Raw genomic sequence first — 22,179 nt, 5'->3', positions numbered from 1 at the left:
CCACCTTAAATGGTGCCTGAGGCGCCAGAATGTAACTGCTGCACCATTTAAGGTGGAACGGGAAAATTCGAACAAGAAGGTGGAGAATGAGACACGACTTCAGCCTTGTAAAAAGCCGACGTTGAGAGACATTTTACAAGAAACTGTTCTACTTTTGAGGTAAAGTTTTCTGCTGGTGATGCAAGAAAAGTGGCTAAAGCTGAGCTAAAGCTTGAAGCAGAGCAGAGTAAGTCTTTTGTATTATATTTTTTAGCCTATGCTAGGACATTAGCACGTACTGAGACACATACAGCCAAGATGGCAAAATGGACTTAAAATGTTGTGGCTCCCACGGTGGTTTTATTTTTGTTGAAAGGACAAAATGACTCTTATTAATATTGGGTTGCGACCCCTGCAATAGCTTTTAATGTAGTTTGCCGCCACGTCCAGGCCCCTCTGCACTTCCAAGTTCCGCCTTTTATGTTCTGTCAACATTACGTTATCAATTAAAATTTATAAAATTGATTTTTGGCGTTTGTGAATTGTTCCGCCCACCCCTACTCTGTAAGATCTTCCAGGTTTGTTAGACGCTAGAGGGCGCTCCTGAGCAAGTCCAAAATGAATTGGTTAATATGGAGCATTTGAGCAAAGTTATAATGTGTAAATGCTTAAACATTTTTTATGTAAAAGAATAGATTTATATCCTGAAGACAGAACAGATTAAAACATTTCAACACTGTCTTTATATTTTTGAGCGCTTTTGAACTCCTATAACTTGTCTTTTTAACGGTGCCTCATGTATGTTCATAATATCAAAGAGAACTGCTTCACTCATTTGATGAGCTGCCCTGCTTCCAAACGATCAGCTCTGTAGCAGTAGCAGTAATGACAACCATTCAGTAGCTGACTTAAAATAATAGCATATTATTTGACATCAGTTATTTGAATTTGTAGCCTCTTAAATTAGTATCAGTCACAATTTTCAAATCAGTCAGGCCCTAGTAGTAAACAAGTCAACTGTTCCACACTGAACTTATTCTGAGAGTAATTTTTAAAGCAGATTGTTACTGCCAATGAAAACATTTCAGCAGAAATAATTTATCTGTATAACAATCATATATATATATTTTTTTTATTCTGTTATATTTCAGTCTATTGTCCATCTTCATTTCTAGGTATACATGATGGAAAACATTCAAGAAGTGTTGCTGGATACTCTTCGTGAGCTGAAGCAAAAGGACCTGCAAATATTCCACTGGCATCTGATTAATGGTGTGGAAGGATTTCCCTGCATTCCAAAGGCTCTTCTGGAGAGGGCAGACAGACTTGACACTGTGGATAAGATGATTCGGAGATATGGACGCAGTGGAGCTGTACGGATCACACAGGCTGTCCTGAAGAAGATGAACCAGATCCAACTCTCTGATGAGGTAAGGACCAAACTCAAAGACAGTAATGAGGCAGTAATGTTATAGAGAAGAGCTGAAAACTATAGTTAAGGGCCACAGCAAGAGGGGTTTGTGAGATTCAGTTTAATGTGCAAGGTGTCCACTGTGGTTACTCAGTGCTACAGCTCTGGGAGAAAGAGGTGACGTCCAGGATGAGAGGGGTCTCTGTAATCTTGCCAGCGCGTTTACTGACCTTGCTGTTGTATATATCTTGAAGTATTGGCAGACCACATTCAGTGATGATCAAACAGAGGAGAGTATGTGCTGGAGAATTAATTCAAACTAGTGATGCACTAAAAAAAAAAATTCTTAGACAAAACTGAAACTGAAATTCAGGACACACTCGGCCATAATTCCAAACTTGATGCCTGCAAGACGTTTCAGAAAGTTGGAACAGGAGCATGTTTACCACTGCGTTACATCACCTTTCATTTTAACAGTGCTTAACTTTGGGGGAAATTTGGATGCTAGCCAAAAAAAGAACACATGCCTGATTTGATAATCTGTAATAGAGCATGACCTTTCCTTAAAATCTTCCAGCTCAATTATGTCAGGTCACTATATACTTGGAGAGAGTGCCTGAGTGAAAGAATGCATGGTGAGCAGAAAACATTCCAAACAACTTACTACTATACCACATGTAGTATAATAATAATAATAATAATAATAATAATAATAATAATAATAATAATGAATGCACACACAGATGAATATCTTCCATTTGTGTGTGTGTATTATGTTCATCTTTGGCTTTGGGCAGTTTTGTTAATAAACATGTTCATATTCAATTAATTGATTTCTTCATTTCATGGTTTTGGATGTAGCCAGTCTCTTTCTGGTGTAGCAGGTGGGTAGTGTGAAGCTCTGAGGCAAACAGCTTAAGTTCTTTGTGTTTGAGTGCTGCTGTGTGTGATATTACAGACTAACAATGCAGCATGTGTTTGTATCATACATGGACTGCAGAACAGTATAAAACCTTTTAACACATTTACACTACATTACAGCATTTAGCAGATGCTCTTAGTGCTTTGTTGTCTACTCAGAGAAAGTAATTTTAGTTGCAGTCGACAGCTGGAGAGAAAATTGAGTAGTGTTCAAGGGGCACATACAGGATTGTTTGGCTCCTGATTGCATTTCAGATCAGTCAGAGAAAATCAGACATTTGATTTTTTTTGTTTACCCAACTCTGAACGTAATCCAGTAGTGTATACTGGTCAGCGACTCCATCTGAATGGATTCCTAAAACTGCCAATGAAAACTGAGAGCACGAAAGAAGAAAAAACAGCAGGTCAAAAAAGAAAAATGGTAAAAAGTCAGTCACATGTTTAGCAAATCTTTTTAGTGAGCTGAGTTTAAGGTATGAGCACATTGTGGGCACCATCTGGCATTTTGCAGTTATGTTTTTAATGTAACAGGATTGATAGGAAGTGGCCAGGCTCCCCTTAAACTGACTCGCTAGCGGAGCAGTTTGCTGTGCTAAAATGGCAGCTGCGTCAAGTTCAGAGCCTTTGCCACCAGTTTTAGGGTGTACTCACACTAGGCATTCCGCACTGTCCCCAAGCATGTTTGATCCCAAAAAGCCAGTTCCTTTGACTAGTATGATCGCTCCATACCATGCCATGCTGTGGCCTGCTTGAAGAGATGAGCTTGGTCATGGTGGACTTGGACACAGTATGCATCTAGTGTGATCACTTACCGTGCCCGAGCCTGTAACCTATGGCAGAGGTGCAGTGTTTGCTGGCAGACAAGAGTATACAGGAACAACTTGATACAGTATACAAGCGTCTGTCTTTGTGACTATCTTAATGTTTGTGGGAACCAAAGAACTATCGAACAATGTCGTAACAAGTTTAAAAAAAACTGCAGTTTCAGTATCTGTTAGTACAGGATGCACTCCGCAAATCTGGCAGCTTACAAGACGAAAAGAATAAATTCTAGTGGTATGATGTGGTCAACAAAACAATCAGCCTATCGTCTGTTGTCTTCATTCTGTCTTCTATGTTCATTTCCAGCTATACTCGATGGCAAAATGTTTTCAACAGTTGCTGTGCACTGTTGAAAACTTGGGGCAAGAGGACCTGAAAAGATTCCAGTGGCATCTGAGTAGTGGTGTGGAAGGATTCCCCCACTTCCCAAGGGCTCTTCTGGAGGAGGCAGATAGATTTGCCACTGTGGATAAGATGATTCAGAGATATGGACATAATCAAGCTGTAGTAATCTCACAGGCCATCTTGAAGAAGATGAATAAGATCCACCTGTCTGATGAGGTAAGGACCAAACTCAGACAGTAATGAGGCAGTAATGTTATAGAGAAGAGCTGAAAACTATAGTTAAGGGCCACAGCAAGAGGGGTTTGTGAGGTTCAGTTTAATGTGCAAGGTGTCCACTTTGGAGTGCTACAGCTCTGGGGGAGCTTTTAGTGTGGCTAGTTGTGCTGGCTTTAAAAGCACTGAGTCTTCTAGCAACATCTACGAGGTGGACTGACAAGGTAGGAGTATCTAATAGAGTGGACAGTGAGTGGACACAGCATTTAAACACTCCAGCAGCACTGCTGTGTCTGATTTAAACTTGCCTTCTCCCACTGATAGGTTGAAAGCTTAGGCAATTGTGCCACTTGTGAATCCAGTAAGAGCATAATTGTTCAAATCTCAAACATTAAAAAATGTAAAACAGAAAAAAAACAATGAAAAATATAGCATTTCATATCAGTTATCTAAATTTGTAGCCTCTTAAACTGGTATCAGTCAAAAAATGTTCAAATCAGTTGGGCTCTTGTAGTAAAACAAAGACGTCTGGCCTGTGTCATTTTTAAAAGCAGATTCCTTTTAAACAACAAATGGTCTGTTTTTATAGATGTTTACTGCTAATGGAGACATTCCCGCAGAAACAATTCTCTTGTAGAACATAATCATATTTTTCTTTTTATTTACCAGAACCCTCTATTATACATCAGTCTATTGTCCATCTCTATTTCCAGCTATACAAGATGGAAAACATTCAAGAAGTGTTGCTGGATACTCTTCATGAGCTGACACAAGAGGATCTGCGAAAATTCCACTGGCATCTGATTAATGGTGTGGAAGGATTCCCCTGCATTCCAAAGGCTCTTCTGGAGAGGGCAGACAGACTTGACACTGTGGATACGATGATTCGGAGATATGGACGCAGTGGAGCTGTAGTAATTTTCACAGGCTGTCCTGAAGAAGATGAACCAGATCCAACTCTCTGATGAGGTAAGGACCAAACTCAAAGACAGTAATGAGGCAGTAATGTTATAGAGAAGAGCTGAAAACTATAGTTAAGGGCCACAGCAAGAGGGGTTTGTGAGATTCAGTTTAATGTGCAAGGTGTCCACTGTGGTTACTCAGTGCTACAGCTCTGGGAGAAAGAGGTGACGTCCAGGATGAGAGGGGTCTCTATAATCTTGCCAGCGCGTTTACTGACCTTGCTGTTGTATATATCTTGAAGTATTGGCAGACCACATTCAGTGATGATCAAACAGAGGAGAGTATGTGCTGGAGAATTAATTCAAACTAGTGATGCACTAAAAAAAAAAATTCTTAGACAAAACTGAAACTGAAATTCAGGACACACTCAGCCATAAAACCGAAAACCAAGATATTGTTATTGCCTTTCATGTTTATGCTTTTGAATGAAACAAATTAAATAATTAAGACAAAATGTAGATACAATCAGTTCATTCAACAAAACTAAACTGACAATAAATGAACAGTAAACACACCTTCTAAAATTATTGCAGTCTGTACAGAATACTACACATGGCTGTTAATACAGTTTCACAGTATCAGGGTATTAGACAGGTTACATTTATTATGTAATGTGAACACTCACACATACATTTACAAACCCAATTCTCAGATAAGATGGGACAGTATATGAAATGCTAATAAAAACTGCAAGCAGTTATTAGTATTAAATTGACCTGTGTCAAATTGAAAAGGGTACAAAAACATGAACTTGATTGTTTTTGGAAATATATGCCAATTTATTCCAAACTTGATGCCTGCAGCACGTTTCAAAAAGTTGGAACAGGAGCAAGTTCGCCACTGTGTTACATCACCTTTCATTTTAACAGCGCTTAACTTTGCTCCTTAATCTGTCCAAAATGAATTGGTTAATGTGGAGCATTTGAGCAAATTCATAGTTTGTAAATGATTAAACTTTTTTTTTATATATAAAAAGAAAACATTAACACTGGCTTTATGTTTTTAAGCACTTCTGCCCTCCTATAACTGGACTTTATGATGGCGTCTCGTACATTCATAATGTCAGAGAGAACTGCTTTACTCATTTGATGAGCTGCTCTGTTTGCCAAATAATCAGCTCTCCATAAAATAATCAGGGCTCAGTAGCAGTAGAGATGAAACAGTATGACAATTTAATATCGCAGTCACTGGTACCAGAGTTATCACAGTTATCAGTTATATATTATTATTATTATTATTATTATTATTATTAATAATATAGCATATGTACAACACAATGCATTCATTAAGTACTTAGATTAGTGCTTCACCAGGAGATGGGTCTTCAGTGCCACATAATTGCACAAACTTACATATGTTAGGCAGAAATAGAAAAATAGACATCAAATAAACTATGAAAGAGTAGGAATAAAAGTATATCTATAGCATATTTACTTAGCATATACAACACATTTGTTGTATTTACATGAGAGCAGGTGTTGCACCAAGTGGTATGAGGTAGTTGCAACACAACGACTATAAGTGTAACTATGAATATCAGCAGTGTTTACAGTCTAAAGTGCATAGTGAAAGTGCCATTACAGTAGCATTTATGATATATTGCTCAGTGTGTATTAACAGGAGAGGTGATATAGTGATGTGGTTCAGCACAGTTCAGACAGCAGGAGATCAGTACCATCTCTGCAGTAAGGAGACTCGTTGTAGAGCCGTATATCAGTGGGTAAGAAAGATCTCACACAGCTCTTTAACACAGTGCAGCTATAGCAGTCTGCTACTAAATGTGCTTCTCTGTTTATCCAGTGTAGCATGCAGAGGGTGTGAGGTGTTGTCAAATGTGGCTAACAGCTTGTTGAGGGTCCTTTGTTCTGCCACAACCGCCAGAGAGTCCAGCTTGACTCCTACAACAGAGCCAGCCTTCCTAATAAGTTTGTTTATTTTGTTTAGAGCACTTCTGTTAATGCCGCTGCTCCAGCACACAACAGCACAGAATAGAGCACTCACTACAACAGACTGGTGGAATGGCCATAGGAGCTTCGTGCGCACACCAAAGGACCTCAGCCTCCTCGGGAAGTAGAGAAGGCTTTGGCCTCTCTTGTACACCGTGAGAGTGTTACAGCTCCAGTCCAGCTTGTTGTCCAAGTGCACACCCAGAAACTCCATCAATGGTGCCTGGTGACAAGGCAAAAAAGGGTCCAATATCTCAAAAATACAAATCCTCTGGATGTTGTAAAGGAGAAACCTGCATGACAGTCAGGTTTGCAATATGAGAACGATAACTGACCCTCCAGAATTACACCAAGACTTCTGGCATCTTCAGACAAAGGAGTAAAGAGTTCTCGAATGAGATGGCAAGATCATGAAGACCTGTAGTTCCAGTGATTAATAGCAGTTCACTCTTGCTTGGATTGAGATTCAGATAGTGAACTGCCATTCATGAAGAGATGTCAGTCAGACATGCGTTGCGACTGGAAACCTGAGTATTAGTGGGGTGTCATCAGCATAGTGGTAAGAGAAGCCAAGAGAGGATATTACATCACCAAGATTACGTCACCAAGAGAATGAGCGTGGAGTGAAAGGAGACGAAGACCCAGCACTGAACCTTGTGGCTCACTGGTGGAGAGCCTGCATGGAGCAAATGTCTAACTTGAAGTAACCTTAAAGCATCCAGTAATGGCCTCAGCCGTTTTTGTGTCGACAACGGAGTGCTTCCGGTGTTAATTAAAAATATAGAATTTGATTGACAATTTATATATTTCCGTGTGTCTCTCATGCTGCTCTGTGTGCACTGCTTGTGATAATGTGGCAATTTCACAGTATCAGAGTGCACTACCCTCACTTTCTTTTTTATTAATGTAAAATTATTGAATTTTCTGTTTACACATGGCATTCACTCCACCTTTTTATTTTTTGACCTTTAAGTGCTGCAGTCTGTGTTTTTGAACAAGAACAGTGATTTACAAGGGAAATATTATGCTTATTTGATTATTTTTATCTAAAAAAAAAAGTAAATTTTATCTACCTTTGGTATTGAAATGGTGTTTTATTTCAATATATTTCAAAGTATTGTATCAAAGTTGAAATTTTCAGTATATTGACACTATTTCAAACTGAAGACTTACAGACCAAACTAAACAAAATGTATGGACTTTTTACTGAAGTTGTGAATTAATGTTTTATTCCGTTTAAAACAGGCTGTGTCTGTCTGTGTGTGTGTCTGTGTGTCTGTCTGTGTGTCTGTCTGTGTGTCTGTCTGTGTGTGTGTCTGTGTGTGTGTCTGTGTGTGTGTCTGCGTCCTGACAGATGTTTTGATTAAAAATGCAGCCTACTGTATTGTAAAATGTATTGTATGCTGCAAAATACGGTTCGAATAAGCTTATTAAAGTACTGATGTGAATAGTACACAAAGTGGTACATTAGTAGGCAATATTGTATCTGTTGACTATTTCAACACTGTTTCATTTAGGAGGATTTTCCCTCATATAAGAAATTATGGCTAAATGATAAATTGGCTAATTTTATTCAATAAATCCAGCAAAAACCTGTGGTTTTATAGGAATCAGTGAAAAATACCACCAATAGTGTGCTAATAACTGACATTTTTTTGTGCTCAAAACTGGTCTTTGTAGCATTACTGTGATTTAAACTCACAATCTCCCAGTGATGGGTTGAAAGCTTAGACACTTGTGCCACTTGTGAATTAATATTTAAAAATAGCATGTTGTAATACAGAAACTGGTGAAAAATCTGATAAACTTGATCTGGAGCATTAAATTAAAATCTATAATTTGATATTTTCAGTTATCTGAATTTGTATCAACCCTCCTGTGGTATATAATCATATTTTATTTACCAGAATCCTCTGTTTTTATTGAAAGTTTGTTAAACATTATGTGTACAGCGTGTCTTTAGGAAACTTTTACTGGTTTTCTCCATGCTATCATTCCATACGTACTGTTTTTGTTCACTGTTTGCCTTATTGTGTTCTTATGAACACTGACATCAGCCAATATAAGAGAGGCTTGCAGGTCCTTAGATTGTACCCTGGGGTTTTTTGTGATCTCCCAGAATGTTACGTGCCTTACTGTTGATGTTTTTTTTCGTTAAATAATCATTCCAGGGGAGGGTAAAGGTAAAGCTTTCACAAACTTTCAAGCAACATGGTGCTTCAGTTTATTGCCTTCATTCATTCATTCTATCTTCATTTTCAGCTATACAAGATGGCAGATATTCCAAAAGTGTTAAGGGTCACTGTTGAAAACATGGGGCAAGCGGACCTGAAAATATTCCAGGGGCATCTGATTGGTTGCATGGAAGGATTCCCCTGCGTCCCTGAAGCTCCTCTGAAGAAGACAGACATACTTCACACTATGGATGAGATGATACAGAGATATGGACAGAGTGGAGCTGTAAAGATTGTGAAGGCTATTCTGAAGATGAACTACAAAGAGGTCCAACTGTCTGAGGAGCCATGGACCAAATTCAAAGATGGTAATAAGGCAGTATTGGTATAGATAAGAGTTGAAAAATATGGTTATGGTCCAATAAAGTAGGCGGGGTTTGTGAAATTCAGTTTAATATTCATATGATATTTGTATGGTTCCACCTCAGATATTTTATTTTGGTAAAAGAGCGTTCTTTGTTGCTAATAAAACGTGTCAAGCTTAAATGAATGGCATTTACCCATCTCATCAGTTTTAACGTTGACCTTAGTAGTTACTAAATTTAGACTTCCCCTTGAACAGGTGTACGTTTTGGGGAAGCCACCAAAAACGACATAGACAGTACAAAAAGACCAAAAACATGACTTTTTTTGGTTAAATAGGCTAAAAAATTTAAACGCTGTATGCTGTGATTGTACTTACAGCTGTAATCATCGCCCTGGTTTAAACTCCAAACGCGAAGCTAAACCCCCACAGCTCGAGCTCAGTGAGACTCAGCAGCTGCACAAACGGCTAAACTGAGGCTGCTGTTGTGTTGCTCAGCCAAAACTGGCATTTAAAAAGCTGCATATTTGGTTTTCTCAGGGAAATGTTAAAGAAAAAACAGGCAATGGCTGTAGATAATTAGTTTTATTCAGTTTAACTTGTACACACAGTTCTCTTCTATGCTGGACATTTTTTCCATTGAAAAAGTCAGAGCAGCTGCCTTCACATTGCCATGGCAGCAGGTTTTCTGATTGGTTCTGAACATGTTATCATGTTAAAGCGATGTATGTATTAGTTAGTTATCACTAGTTAAGATATGACTTAGCGATTTGTAGTGCAACCAAATTTAGTAAAAAGATAGTTTGAAACTAACTAGTGTAACTAAGGGCTTAGTAAAGCCTTTACACACAAACTTAAGTATAAACTTCCAAACCTGGTGCAACCCAGTCCTGTTGAACAGACATTCAGCTAACAAACTTATCGTGTAATGTTACTATGGATCCTGCAGCAATAACGGCAGTAACTTTGTAGAAAATTACACCTGTGTTAATATATTACCTCAGTTGTTGGTGTTGGCTAGTGCTAAATAGCCAGAGAAACCCACTTCATGGTTATCTTTTAGATGTGCATCACCCACTACTACTACCTTTCCATAAAACACTGGCAATACAGATTTTGCCATGAGCCTTTTTAATGCTGCTTGTCAAACCACATCACTGACTCATCACTGAGAAATAGCACTGTAGTATTGGTCAAAGGTGTATATATACTGCATCCAGTGATATTTTTTGATTGACATTTTCGATTTGTGTGCTGGAGAATTAAACTAGTAATGCACCAAAATGAAAATTCTTAGAAGATTCATTAGAGATTTTGAGTAACAAAATTGAGTAAGAAAAAAGATGGATACAATCAGTCCTTTCAGCAGAACTGAGCTGACAGTAAATAAAAACAGTTAACTTACCTTCTAAAATTATTACAGTTATAAACAGAATTCCTGAGTCCTCAAAAACAGAACGTTTGGACATTCAAGGCCTTGATTTCAGTTATATTACAGTTCTGCACTGTTCCTTTTTGGGCATTTCCAAAATGGTGGCGACAGAGAGCTGTTAGCAGTTTCACAATATCAGGGTATTAAGAAGGTGGTAAAAATGTTTTAAAAAATATTCTTTTAATTTTTTTCTGTTGCATTGTCAAGCTTGTAACAGTACACACATAAACAAATGGTTGTGCAACGGTATTTTAGTAAAATAGTTCTATATAGAACCATAAGCACTCAAAGAACCATTTGCATGAATAAGGGGTTCTTTGCTGACATTTGACAAATAATCTGAATGGTAATGAAAATAAGAAATGGTGAATAAATACACCGATTGTTCCTTCACTCTCCAGATGCATTTAAATGGTTTTAGCAGCAATAAATCAACAGTGAAATAAGGTCTGCTGCAGCTGCACTCTATACGCCTTTAATTTGCATGACTTTTAAGATTAAATTAATTCTGTAATGGAATTATTAATAATTAATTAAATAACTTCAATAATATCTAATAATATTAATAATGACTAAATCTTTTACTTGTAAATTTTTTCCTGCTGCTACTGCAGTTCAGTTCCAAAAGAGAGAATGTAGGAAGGCTGAAGGCAGATGGCATAAATCCAAGCTTCAGATCCACAAAGAAATCTTCAAAGATGGACTGTGTGGTTACAACACAATACAGCAATATGTGCAAAGCTAGACAATTATCAACAACAATAAAAACAACAGCAAAATACTCTCCGCCGTGGTTGACAAACTAAAAAAGTCATATACATATATGGGCCCTGAATTAGTATCAACTGAAATGTAACGAGTTACTTTTAACACTAAAATCCATATCAGACAAGCCATTAGTACCTCTGTATCTTCCAATGAGCCAGTGTCCTCTCATTCACCACAGAAAGATATTGTAGTTAAAATGTACCAGTTTAGTGCTGTTAATAATGAAATTGCATCATCTCAAATCATCTTCTTGCAGACCTGACATGGAACCAACCAACCAAGAATGTGTTTCACTCAATAGCAGCAGACATACTTCAGATAGTAAACACCTCACTCATGTTGGGTGTTTTTCCTAACATAATAAAACTGCAGTTTTGAAGACTCTTAAAAAAAAGAAAAGCAGCTAGAGGTAACTCTATTTTTAAATCTACTTTTCATTGAAGAGACAAATTTAGTTCTAAAGACAAATTTCAGTCAGGTTTTCGGCCTAATCATAGTACTGCGACGGCTCTAATTAAGGTTATTAATGGCATTCATTTAAATACAGACTCTGATAAAATAAGCAGACCAGGAGAAACTCATCCACACCTTTATTTCTAGCAGGATTGATTACTGTAATGGTCTCCTAACTGGACCCACAAAAAAGAAGTGCCGGAATGCCAGAGTCTTACTAGGAGTAAAAGAAGGGAATCACCACCACATTCCTAAATCCTTAAACTTAAATCCTTAAAACTGGTTGCTGGTATGTTACAGCATAGACTTTAAGACTTCACTATTACTGGTTTATAAATCACTTAATAGTGTATGATCAGCATATTTATCTGATATGCTGCAGCGATATGAGCCAAGCAGAACTCCCACATCATTAGGAACTAGTCAGTTAGTCCTGAGTAAGGTAAAGAACAAACATGTAGGAAAAAGTCTTTAGCTACTATGCTGCTTTTAAATGGAACCAGTTGACAGAGAGCATTAGACACTGGACACTGGGCTCAAAACATTCCTATATGAGCAGCTTTCAGCTCAGTTTAAAACACTGTTAGCACTACTGCACTGCTCTAATGTAGCAGCTCTTTATTATCCTAATTTAATTTTTTATTTGATTTTTAATTTAATTACTGGTTTCTTCTCTCTTAATCTATTGTTTTAGTCATGTTTTAATTTCCATTCTTCTTTACTTTGTAACTATTTTAATTTGAATTGTCTTTGTCTTTTCTCTAATTTGTAAAGCACTTGGAGTGACCGCAGTGTATGAAAGGTGCTATGTAAATAAATTTGTCTTGTTAATGAGCTGGGATGGAGAGATGAAGGAGTGCTGCAGTGTGGAAGGGCAAGTGCATGGATGGCTTTGGAGTGTATGAGCAGTAACTTTATTGAATGCAGAAGGGGACAGGTAACAAGTACAGTTTATGGAGAATGAGTGTAATGTGGGCAGTGTGTTTAGTGTGAGTGCGGACTCTAGCTGGCAAGTCTGCATCGATGTTGCTGAGTATGGGAAGAGTCTCGCAGCGTTACAAGTGGCAGATGAGTAAGCTGTTATGAGAATAAAAAGTGAGTGAGAGGTCAAATGTGATATCAGATTTCAAAAAGTTTGTGAAGATTTCACCTGTATTCTTTCAATGTCGGTAGATATATAGAGTGGGTGCTAACATTTTTTAGGACCAATGGCATAAGCGGCCCAACGGCACGGTAACTTTTGGCTGCTGCTGCTTAGCGATATCATCACCTAATCCATTTTCCATCCTCAACACACCTAGAGAATTCCATTTAATGTACCTCCCTGCTGAAAAAAGTCATAGAACCCATTAAAAATGTCTGTTGGTTCCTGGTGGTTTTCAGTAGTCGCTAATGGTATTCCGTGTTTTCCTGAGGAATTGATATCACAGTGTAAAGGATTCAGATCGTTTAATCAGGTGTTTCGGGACTGATTCCACATACATTTGATCGTTTCCTAATGGCCTCTAATGGCAACCATCAAGCCAATTCCCGTTAGGAAGCTAAACCCTCAGGTTTTATTCCTAACGACCCTGCAAACACAGTTACGTTGTGACAACGTCCTTGGTGCTTTCTATATTGTCACAATGTTGAAATGTAATTCTTCAGAAAGTTATGACAATGTTGTCTGACAACTTTCTAGGAGGTGCCTCCTTTATAAGTTCCATTTTAATCAATATTACAGATTTTGATATCTGCCTCTAATCATCTTCAGCATGGCTTTCATGAATTTCAGCAGTAGCCTTTTTGTTCTTTCTGCGAATAAACCTGACATTCATGTCTTATCGTTGTGGTAGGTTTTATTTTGAAAGTCCATATTTATTTACATTATTATCAGTATGGCAACGTTAATATACATCCAGTGTAACTCTTGTTGCCCAGCAGTACGTGGTTCACTGTTTTTCCTCATAAAACCGACAGAAACACTGTCATGGCAGAGCGGCACTGACGTCATCAATAGGCTGGCGGTGCATGTTAGGCTGAGAGTGCATGTCTGCAGCCAGACCCTTCTCACCTCATACCTACATCCTCATAAGAAACAAAAGTAAAATCACATTTACAATTCATCTGTGATGCTGTTGTGTTTTTGTATTTTGCTATTTGCTGAAATCAAGTTAGTTACATTTCTGTTTACACAGCCAAAACAAAGCGCACAAATTTGAAAATAATTTCAGTCCTCAAATCGTCATCCTGATATCCAACAGCTTTATCGAGCATTGCATTTTATGTCTATATTGTGCAAATTTGCAGAAAACCTTTTACAGAAAGAACAGTGTACATGTTTATTTGTGTGTGTATGTGTGTGTGTTCTCTCAATAACAGGTTGCAGTCAATTACATATAGATTTGTTTTTGTCTTTATACTATATTTTGCCACACTGAAAGGTTAGATCTTCTTATTGTAAAATCAAGCTGATAAACAAATATATATTTTCTGGATGGGCACTGTAGTACTGTTACAAATAATACATGGTTATATGTTTACACTGTTCCTTTTTAACAGGGAAGGAGTGTTCTGGAGACAGTGACAGGTTCTGTGATTCATTCTCAACATCACTGCATTTGGACACTAAAGATGTAAGTGCACTGTTGGCAATTTGGGTGATTGTAGCTAAAACAGACTGAATAAAGAGCTACTAAAGCATGTAATTAATGGAAATACACAAATGTATTTAAATAGTATTTTTAGTAGTTCATTTGTGAGAAATGTTTGTATTGAATTTGCACCCATGTAAACTGGAATTTTCAAAGGAATAAAAAAAAAAAATCAGTAGCGTGTACTATCCATTATAGCATTTGTGCTAAATCCTTAGGCCAAATAGAGTAAGTGACCCCTAGTATTTTTATTTAGTTACACTGTTGGGCAAAAAATGGGCCAAAGTGCAAAATGGCTAAACATTAAGTTTTTAATGGTCTTTTATTCCTGCCTCTGTAAAGCGACCTTGGACTCTGTGTTGGTCAGTCCATTGATCTGAAAACACCAGCAGCTTGTTTGTCTGATGTCTATTTCCTTTTCTCAGTGAGGCTCTTCTTGACAGCTGCATATCCTTTCAGACCCATAGCGCTTGTCTTCTCACAGTGGAAGGATCTCAGCATTTTTGATCTTAAGCAAAAGTGGAGCTTGATTTTCTGAATGAGGGAAGCTTTGAGTACTGTTTATCTGATGGGAAAAGCTTTGGTGGTCTACCAGATAATTTGTTGAACTCCAGTTTTGGAAAATCTGGTAACTTTTATTTTTCTTGACTCCGTCCTTTGCAAGTGGATTATTTTATATCTAATGTGAGAGAAATCTCCTGAAAAATGAATCATTTATACGTAATAGTTGTTTGAACTTAAACAACTTACTTTTCTGCAGTAGTGTAGTTGGTGTATATTGCTGATTGCCACATCCCTGTTGAAAGATACTTATTCTAGCCCTCTTGATTTTCACTATAGTTGTCCTCAATAAAGAGAGAAATATTCAAGCCTGAAATGGTTGACAACAGTCTAGGAAACAAGATCACAGCCTCGTACAGGTAATTATTGTATTTTGTTTCCTATATTAAATCTAGACCTAAGGGATCCACAAAGCAGTTCACATATTCCTGCTTCCAACTGGGAGATCAAGAGTTGATTAATTTGATTTGCATCCTTTATCATTTGGTGGCTGGTTGCAACAGCAGGGCATTACGCTTGGTCGTAAGCCAAGTCAGTCTTAACTTTCTACCTTCCAACTTAACTCACCAACCCCAAAATACATCTTTGTTTGGTTGCGGTTTGTATAATTTCATCAATATGCATGTTTCACTGTTTGTGACATTTACTTCTGCTTTTTTTGCACTTTAGTTCAATTTGCAGGTATGCAGTGGCGGTTTTGCTTAGTAACACGCACTGCTAACATTGGCTTTATATTCTTTATACTGAATTTTCTCATTTTTAAAGCACTTTGAATGACAGCAGTGTTTGAAAGGTGCTATATAAGTAAACTTGCCTTGCCTTATACAGTGAAATTTTTAAGCAACTAGCTGCATGTTGTGAGTTGCCTGCAACATGATAGTTACATAAAGCAGCTCATCAGAGTTGCAAGCAATACATTCAGTTGTTCCACTGGTTAACTGCGTCAGCAGTAGATATTGTTTGATACAATGCATCAGGTTCATTGTAAAGTCACCCATGGTCTAATTTACGTATCCCAGCATAGTGAGCATTTTTTTTTAATCATTTTCATGCGTCTTTTAGCTTTCTATCTATGGTTCTTACTTTTTTATCAGTTCAATATATGACGCCTTTGAAAATTTTGGATTCTAAAGGAACTGAGCTCTGTGTAAAATTAGAGGGCATCAAGAGAGGAGAAAATGAATCTAGTGTAACCCAGTTATGGATATTTATAATACCTAGAGAGATCAATATTAAGCTTTAAAAACATCCAGTTTTGGCTAAAACCAAAAATATACCCCCCTTAAGGTCTCCAATAAAATACTGTAAAATAGCCCCTAAGATTCATAAATAAGTCAATGAATAATTTACCCTTTTCATTGTAGAGCACAGGATCCCTTATTTTGAAGAATGTGAGCAAATCGCATTCAAGCTCCTCCTACCCAATATAGTATATACGCTGTGCTGCGAGGTTCTACTTCCTCTTTCCCATTGCGGTTGTTCATCGTGAAGGTGCACTAGAGTCGAGGCAAGACTCAAGCTGTAAACGCATAGATAACACAAAAATAACATGCTAAATATATGATAAATCGTGTGTTAAGTCGCTATATACCTACAATTTCTTCTTTGTACTCACCAGTGGAAGAGCTTTGGTCAGGTTTTATTGGATTGTGAGACCAGCTAAAGACATCAGACCATAGAACCCCTTTGAACCGTCCTTGAGCGTCGATGATCTTGATTCCTCCGGTAAGGAGTTGCGAGCCAGTCTAGAAAAAGAAAAGACAATTGCATGCAGAAGAACAAGACTACTTTAGGACTTAACAAGTAATAGTTACTTAGTATCTCACTGGTAGGACTGAAACACAAAGGATACACATGGGAACTGAGAAAGCAAAATGGACTCATTCACACACACACTAAAGCATTTCACTTCCCCACTTCAGTATCGTCTTTTCATTTATTGATTTTTCTTTGCAAATTGTAAATTTGTGAATTGCATCTCAAATGCTACCTTAATTTAATGCCCCCCCCCCCACCTTTAAACCTTGGTCTCTGAACACCATATTAAATACAGCCAGCTCTATACCGAACCTAGACCTGGTCCACTTATAAAATATTAGTAACAAGGGTCATACTCGTTACACTAGCTACATACTGTATATAATGATATTATAGGCTAATGAAGAAGAATAAATTCTGGCACAAGTAGCTGTTTAAACAGCTGTTACCATTAGCTGACAAGTTAGCTTCGAGAAACTTGTTTGTCGTTATCACTCATTTAATGGACAAAATAAAAAGCTACAACCTTTTTTTTTTACTGTCCATCGAGTTGACACTATTTGTAACCAATCCTTTGAAATGGTGTCATTCGACCTGTTGTTCATGTGCATGCTTCATGAAACTTTTCAGTTGAGCCACTTGAAACTCTTGTGGCTGAGTTGTGGGGTTCTTTTAGATTGTGCAACTCAAGTAAAGTTTAGTCTCATGTAGGTTTCAAGCAACTACAGTTGCATGTAATCTTTGCTGTATAAAGCTAGCCAGCTGGGCCAGCGTCTTGGTTATACCTAGGTGTGACTTTAGTTGGTGCAATGTGCGTAAAGTCCACTCTGAAAACTGGTCTTGGCTATTTACCAGTTAAGACCACTGGCTTGGGCCCTCAGGTTTAGATTGAGAATCTCTGTTGTAAACACAGAGGACAAGAAATTGATAAAGATCACATTTGACATGTTTTTCTCTTGCTCTTCAGGTTTTTGTGCCCTCATCCTGGTCACTTTCAGTGCAAAGTGACTGGTCTTGTGTTTGTGATGGAGGGTAAAGGGGAGGTACTGTACAGGATAGACTCCTGGGATACCCAGCAGTTAGATGGTTTAGGCCAGATGAGGCCTGCAGGTCCTCTATACAATATTGAGTGCTTCAAGGGTCCAATCAGTCATCTGCACTTCCCACACTGTGAGATACTTTCTGGTAAGTTCATTTTTACTTTCATAGTATTTTATAGATTTTATGCTTCCTCGGGCAGATGTGGACCTCCATTAGAAAGTTGGGGAAATAGTCCTAGTGGGCTAGTACATTTGGGTCAGCATAGGCTGTTTTGTTTGGTTATTTGCTGCTTGTTTGTTTGTTTGTTTTCTTTACCCTCAGGATCTCTCCATGCCATTTTAAAAGCAGGATAGTTCAAGATTCACAGATGGACAAAAGGCTCATTTGAGATGGTGAAAATAAGTAAATGGACGTACAGAATTAGGACAGATTTTATTGTATTATTGTTTGATTAATTTCTGTAAAGCAGAATCCTAATGGTTGTATGATGTACTTGCATAAATCACATGGAGTAGTGTAGTGAGAAAATTGATGGATGAAAACATAAAAAGGATTTAAAATTATGAATTCCTTCAAACCAGTGAGGCTGAGATTACAGTTCTGTGCTGTAGAATATTATATAACATAACAAAATATTAAATGCTAGTTTTAGACTGGAATTCTTCTTTACGAAATCATGGTGCTGGTTAGGAACAAGCTCTTTGTAGCAAATTAAACTTGTTAGTAGCTAACAACAGTTTTTAAGCGAAGGATAATTTTATCACTTTGTCAGGTACCTGCAGTGCTAATTAACTGCCTTGCAGAAAGTGAGTTAGGGCATTTTATGCAAATGCATATCATGCCTATATAGACCATTGATTTCTTGGTTGAATTAAGATAAATGCAATATATGGTTTTGAGAGCTAAAATATATATATATTTAAATTCATTATTTATAAATAACCAATAAGCAGGTGGGTGTGTTTTTAGATGCAAAGCACCACTGGTTTGTAACACACTCACTCACTCACATACTCATGTTTAGCAGGCTGAAGATTCTCCACAAGGGGGAGCTAATGGCTAATAATTGGGCTCCTATAAAGAAAATGCCTAGGCTGACTTTTGTTTCTCTTCCACCTCTGTCTTCAGGCATAGTTAATGAGTATTCCGATATCAGGCATGCATGTTTTTTCCCCTCACTAGTACTCCTGAGGGTCAGAAAAGTCCCACAACTAAGTATCCTAACTCTTATAACGTTACCATAATGGATGTTGTATGCTTTAGAAAGCCCTCTTTTCTCCTGCCAAAAGCTTTTAATCATGCAATTAAATGTAGCTATTGTGTGAATACAAAATTCAGTTATGTAGATTAAATTACATAAAATTGAATTCTTACAGTGTCTCCAAAATAAAACCTTATAATTCTTTAAAAAACTGTTTTTGGTTGCTCCCATTTTAGAAAAGAATAAGGTCAAGCAGGCTGTGGCACATTTCACTGATGATAATGTAGAGATCATTACACCCCTGAAAGTGACATCCACACATGTGATCATACACATCCAAGGTCTCTCTCTCCTTGGAGTCATAAGTGATCTACGAGATCTACTATTCAAGCCTTGTCCCATCAATGCCCAAGTATTACTCTTCTACAAAACAGTGGCTGTCACACAAAGGTGCAATGTAGTATACTTCCACCTGTTGCCCGGAAACATACCAGTTGAAGAGGTAATCTGCTTTAATTACTTATTGCATTGCTTTATTCTTGAGAAGAAGGACGTACCACATATTGCTCCCATATAGAGTCTAAAAGTGACTGCCTTGTTGGGCACTCCTTTGTTGTTGATGAACATAATTTTCTCAAATATTCACTATGGTACTAGGGTAAGCTTTTCTGATTTAAACTGTTAATGCCGATGCAAAAAAAAACATTCTTCATCTTAGAATTCTAAGTATCTTCTTTAATAATATGATTGCTCAATGCTGTTGTTGCCCTTTTATGCAAAGAATAAGATCTAACAAAACTGAAAAAACTACCACTTTGAGCCATTAAACATTTGAAGTGTAAATAGGGCTGTGCAATATAACGATAATTATCGCGATATAACTTTTCCTCGATAGAGTGATACGACATATTTGATAAATGTTTGATATAATACATCATTCTCACACTTCCACGTTCAGCGAAAGCCTTGGTGGCATTTTCTACTGCAAGGAAAGCAACACTACTCTGGTGTCGCCAGGAGAGGGCGTACTTCTGAGTTTTTCGACGATTAGAGAGGGAGGGGGCCACGAGTAAGATGAGTCTTTAGCAATGTCTGAAACGCGAAGTTATACATTCCCTGTTTGAGTGGAGCGACCGGCAATCTGCTCTCCTGTGACCGAGTGTGAGTGACGAGGTCAGTGGTGTAACTGTACTGACCTACAGCGAACTCACCTCTTTACTAACATCCTAACCAGCTTTAGCAGCATTAAATCACAATCCTCACAACTAAAGTGCTGTTACAGAGCTCGGATAGTCATATTTTAATATTAGTGCATTCCCAAGCAACGAAAGTGAAAGAAAGAAGTGGGTTCATGTAAATTACAGCCCTGATTTAAACGAAAGTAAACTGAGGAAGCTGTGAGGCATTGTAAAGTGGGAAAGCGCTGTCTTTCCAGGCTAGCTGTTTTTAGCAGCTGGCTAACTTGAAGCAGCGCTCCGTCACTCACACAACACGGCGAATTGATGATACTGTAGATTAAACAAGAAACAAAAGCACCGCTTTCAGTTTAAACATACTTAAAAAGAGGACTCTGTTTGTCTGGTGTTGATATTTTGCGGTTCACAACTACTACGATAGTATAGAGAAACCCAGTCATCTGTAAGCTGGTGTTTGTTGAGAAACTAAACAGTTTAGCACTGTTGTTGGTCACTTGTTTAGCATTTATAACGGGATAGCCAAGCGCTCGTCACCAGACAGCTAAAATAATGTTTTCTTTCTTAAATTATGGCTATTAAAAAAAACTGCGGCCATGCTTTTCCAGCTGATAAAAACAGCCAATCAGACATTTTCTCCCACTCTCCCATGACAGATTTGTGAAATGTTCCACTGTTTGCCGAGTGTTTGTCATGTTCTGACCACAAAGGATAGTTTAAAGCGATTAACCAAAAATCAGCAAAAATCAGCCTTCAAACTTGAAAGAAATAATGAATTGACATTTTTCACAATATGTATCGATATCGAACGATATGATTTTTTTTTTTATCGTGATAACATTTTTTGCCATATCGCCCAGCTCTACGTGTAAATATACTTCACATTAACCTTCTGAGCTTTAATTATTACTCATTAAACAAATCAGGAATAACCATTTCCTGGCGATGTGAATTGCATTCTGAATGTGTGCGCACTCTCACTTAGACATCACAGTGCATCCTAAAGGCAGCATGGGGCCTATTTTATACAGTGATAGAAAACAGACAGAAAGCTCCAATTCTGTGTGCTGATGCATTTTACTACACACACATGTGGACGTGAGTTACAATAGACAAAGACGTTGAATGGATCACAAACAATATGTAAGGTAAGACAGTGTTAAACAAGGTGTATACAACTTCAGGTCTCAATAACATTTTTTTTCTTCCCTTCAAGGTGATGAAAAAGCATCAGTGCAACAAATACATTCAGACCACCTCTAAATGCCAGTTAACCCCTGGAAGAAAATACAAACCATCCTGTCACCCTCATGAATACCAACCAGAGGTAAATTTTATTTTATAGTGTATGTCTTAATCATTTACACTTCATCCATTTGGGAAAAAATCATATATATTTATAATATGTATGTGTGTGTGTGTGTGTGTGTGTGTGTGTGTGTGTGTGTGTGTATGTATATATATATATATATATATATATATATATATATATATATATATATATATATATATATATATATATATATATTTATATATATATATATGAGACACATCTTGGAATTGTCTTATGTTTTCCCCCCACTAGGTTGAGACATTTGAATATGACTTTTGTCTCAACTTTCACCCCACATTTGAGGTGTTCCTTGACTGCAACACAGAGAATGTCAGAATAGGTCTTTTGGATGAAGATGGTCAGGCAGTGTGGAAACCCCGACTTGTCTTTCTTACAGGTGGACAAGTGTTAATACATTTTGGATGCCATTTAATTGTGTATGAAGCTGTATGACTTTTTTTTCTTAAAATGAGGGTCATATTATCTAGTGTCATTGTGTAGTGCTGAAGCACGGTTTCCATTTTCCCATAGCAGATAACAGTACAGAGGCAACCTCACCCACAGTGGCTGTGGCAGGTAAGACTTTCTGATTTTCTGAGTTTTACAAAAGATTACGTTACTGGTATGTGCATGAAAATAGATCTTCTGTAGGCAAAGTAATGGGATAA

At 37.6% G+C, this 22,179-nt stretch overlaps 1 protein-coding gene across 2 annotated transcripts in view; it reads left to right on the top strand.

Moving 5' to 3' along the window:
* Window positions 1-22,179, top strand: part of LOC118814635 (caspase recruitment domain-containing protein 8-like) — a 34,893-nt gene that overhangs the window by 11,102 nt on the left and 1,612 nt on the right. The window contains exons 3-11 of one of the 2 annotated variants that reach the window (XM_036580334.1): window positions 1,155-1,409; window positions 8,863-9,142; window positions 14,333-14,406; window positions 15,265-15,344; window positions 17,711-17,928; window positions 19,222-19,487; window positions 21,395-21,505; window positions 21,764-21,908; window positions 22,046-22,087. In XM_036580334.1, coding sequence (XP_036436227.1) covers window positions 1,155-1,409; window positions 8,863-9,142; window positions 14,333-14,406; window positions 15,265-15,344; window positions 17,711-17,928; window positions 19,222-19,487; window positions 21,395-21,505; window positions 21,764-21,908; window positions 22,046-22,087 — 1,471 coding nt within the window. Of the gene's footprint in view, window positions 1-1,154; window positions 1,410-8,862; window positions 9,143-14,332; window positions 14,407-15,264; window positions 15,345-17,710; window positions 17,929-19,221; window positions 19,488-21,394; window positions 21,506-21,763; window positions 21,909-22,042; window positions 22,088-22,179 lie in introns of both variants that reach the window. The other variant, XM_036580333.1, reaches the window with a different exon arrangement.

This window comes from Colossoma macropomum, unplaced genomic scaffold (genome assembly GCF_904425465.1).
Source record: "Colossoma macropomum unplaced genomic scaffold, Colossoma_macropomum, whole genome shotgun sequence".
NCBI classification, from domain to species: domain Eukaryota; kingdom Metazoa; phylum Chordata; class Actinopteri; order Characiformes; family Serrasalmidae; genus Colossoma; species Colossoma macropomum.
The sequence above is the reverse complement of the archived record's forward strand: the minus strand, read 5'-3'. Positions and strand labels throughout refer to the sequence as shown.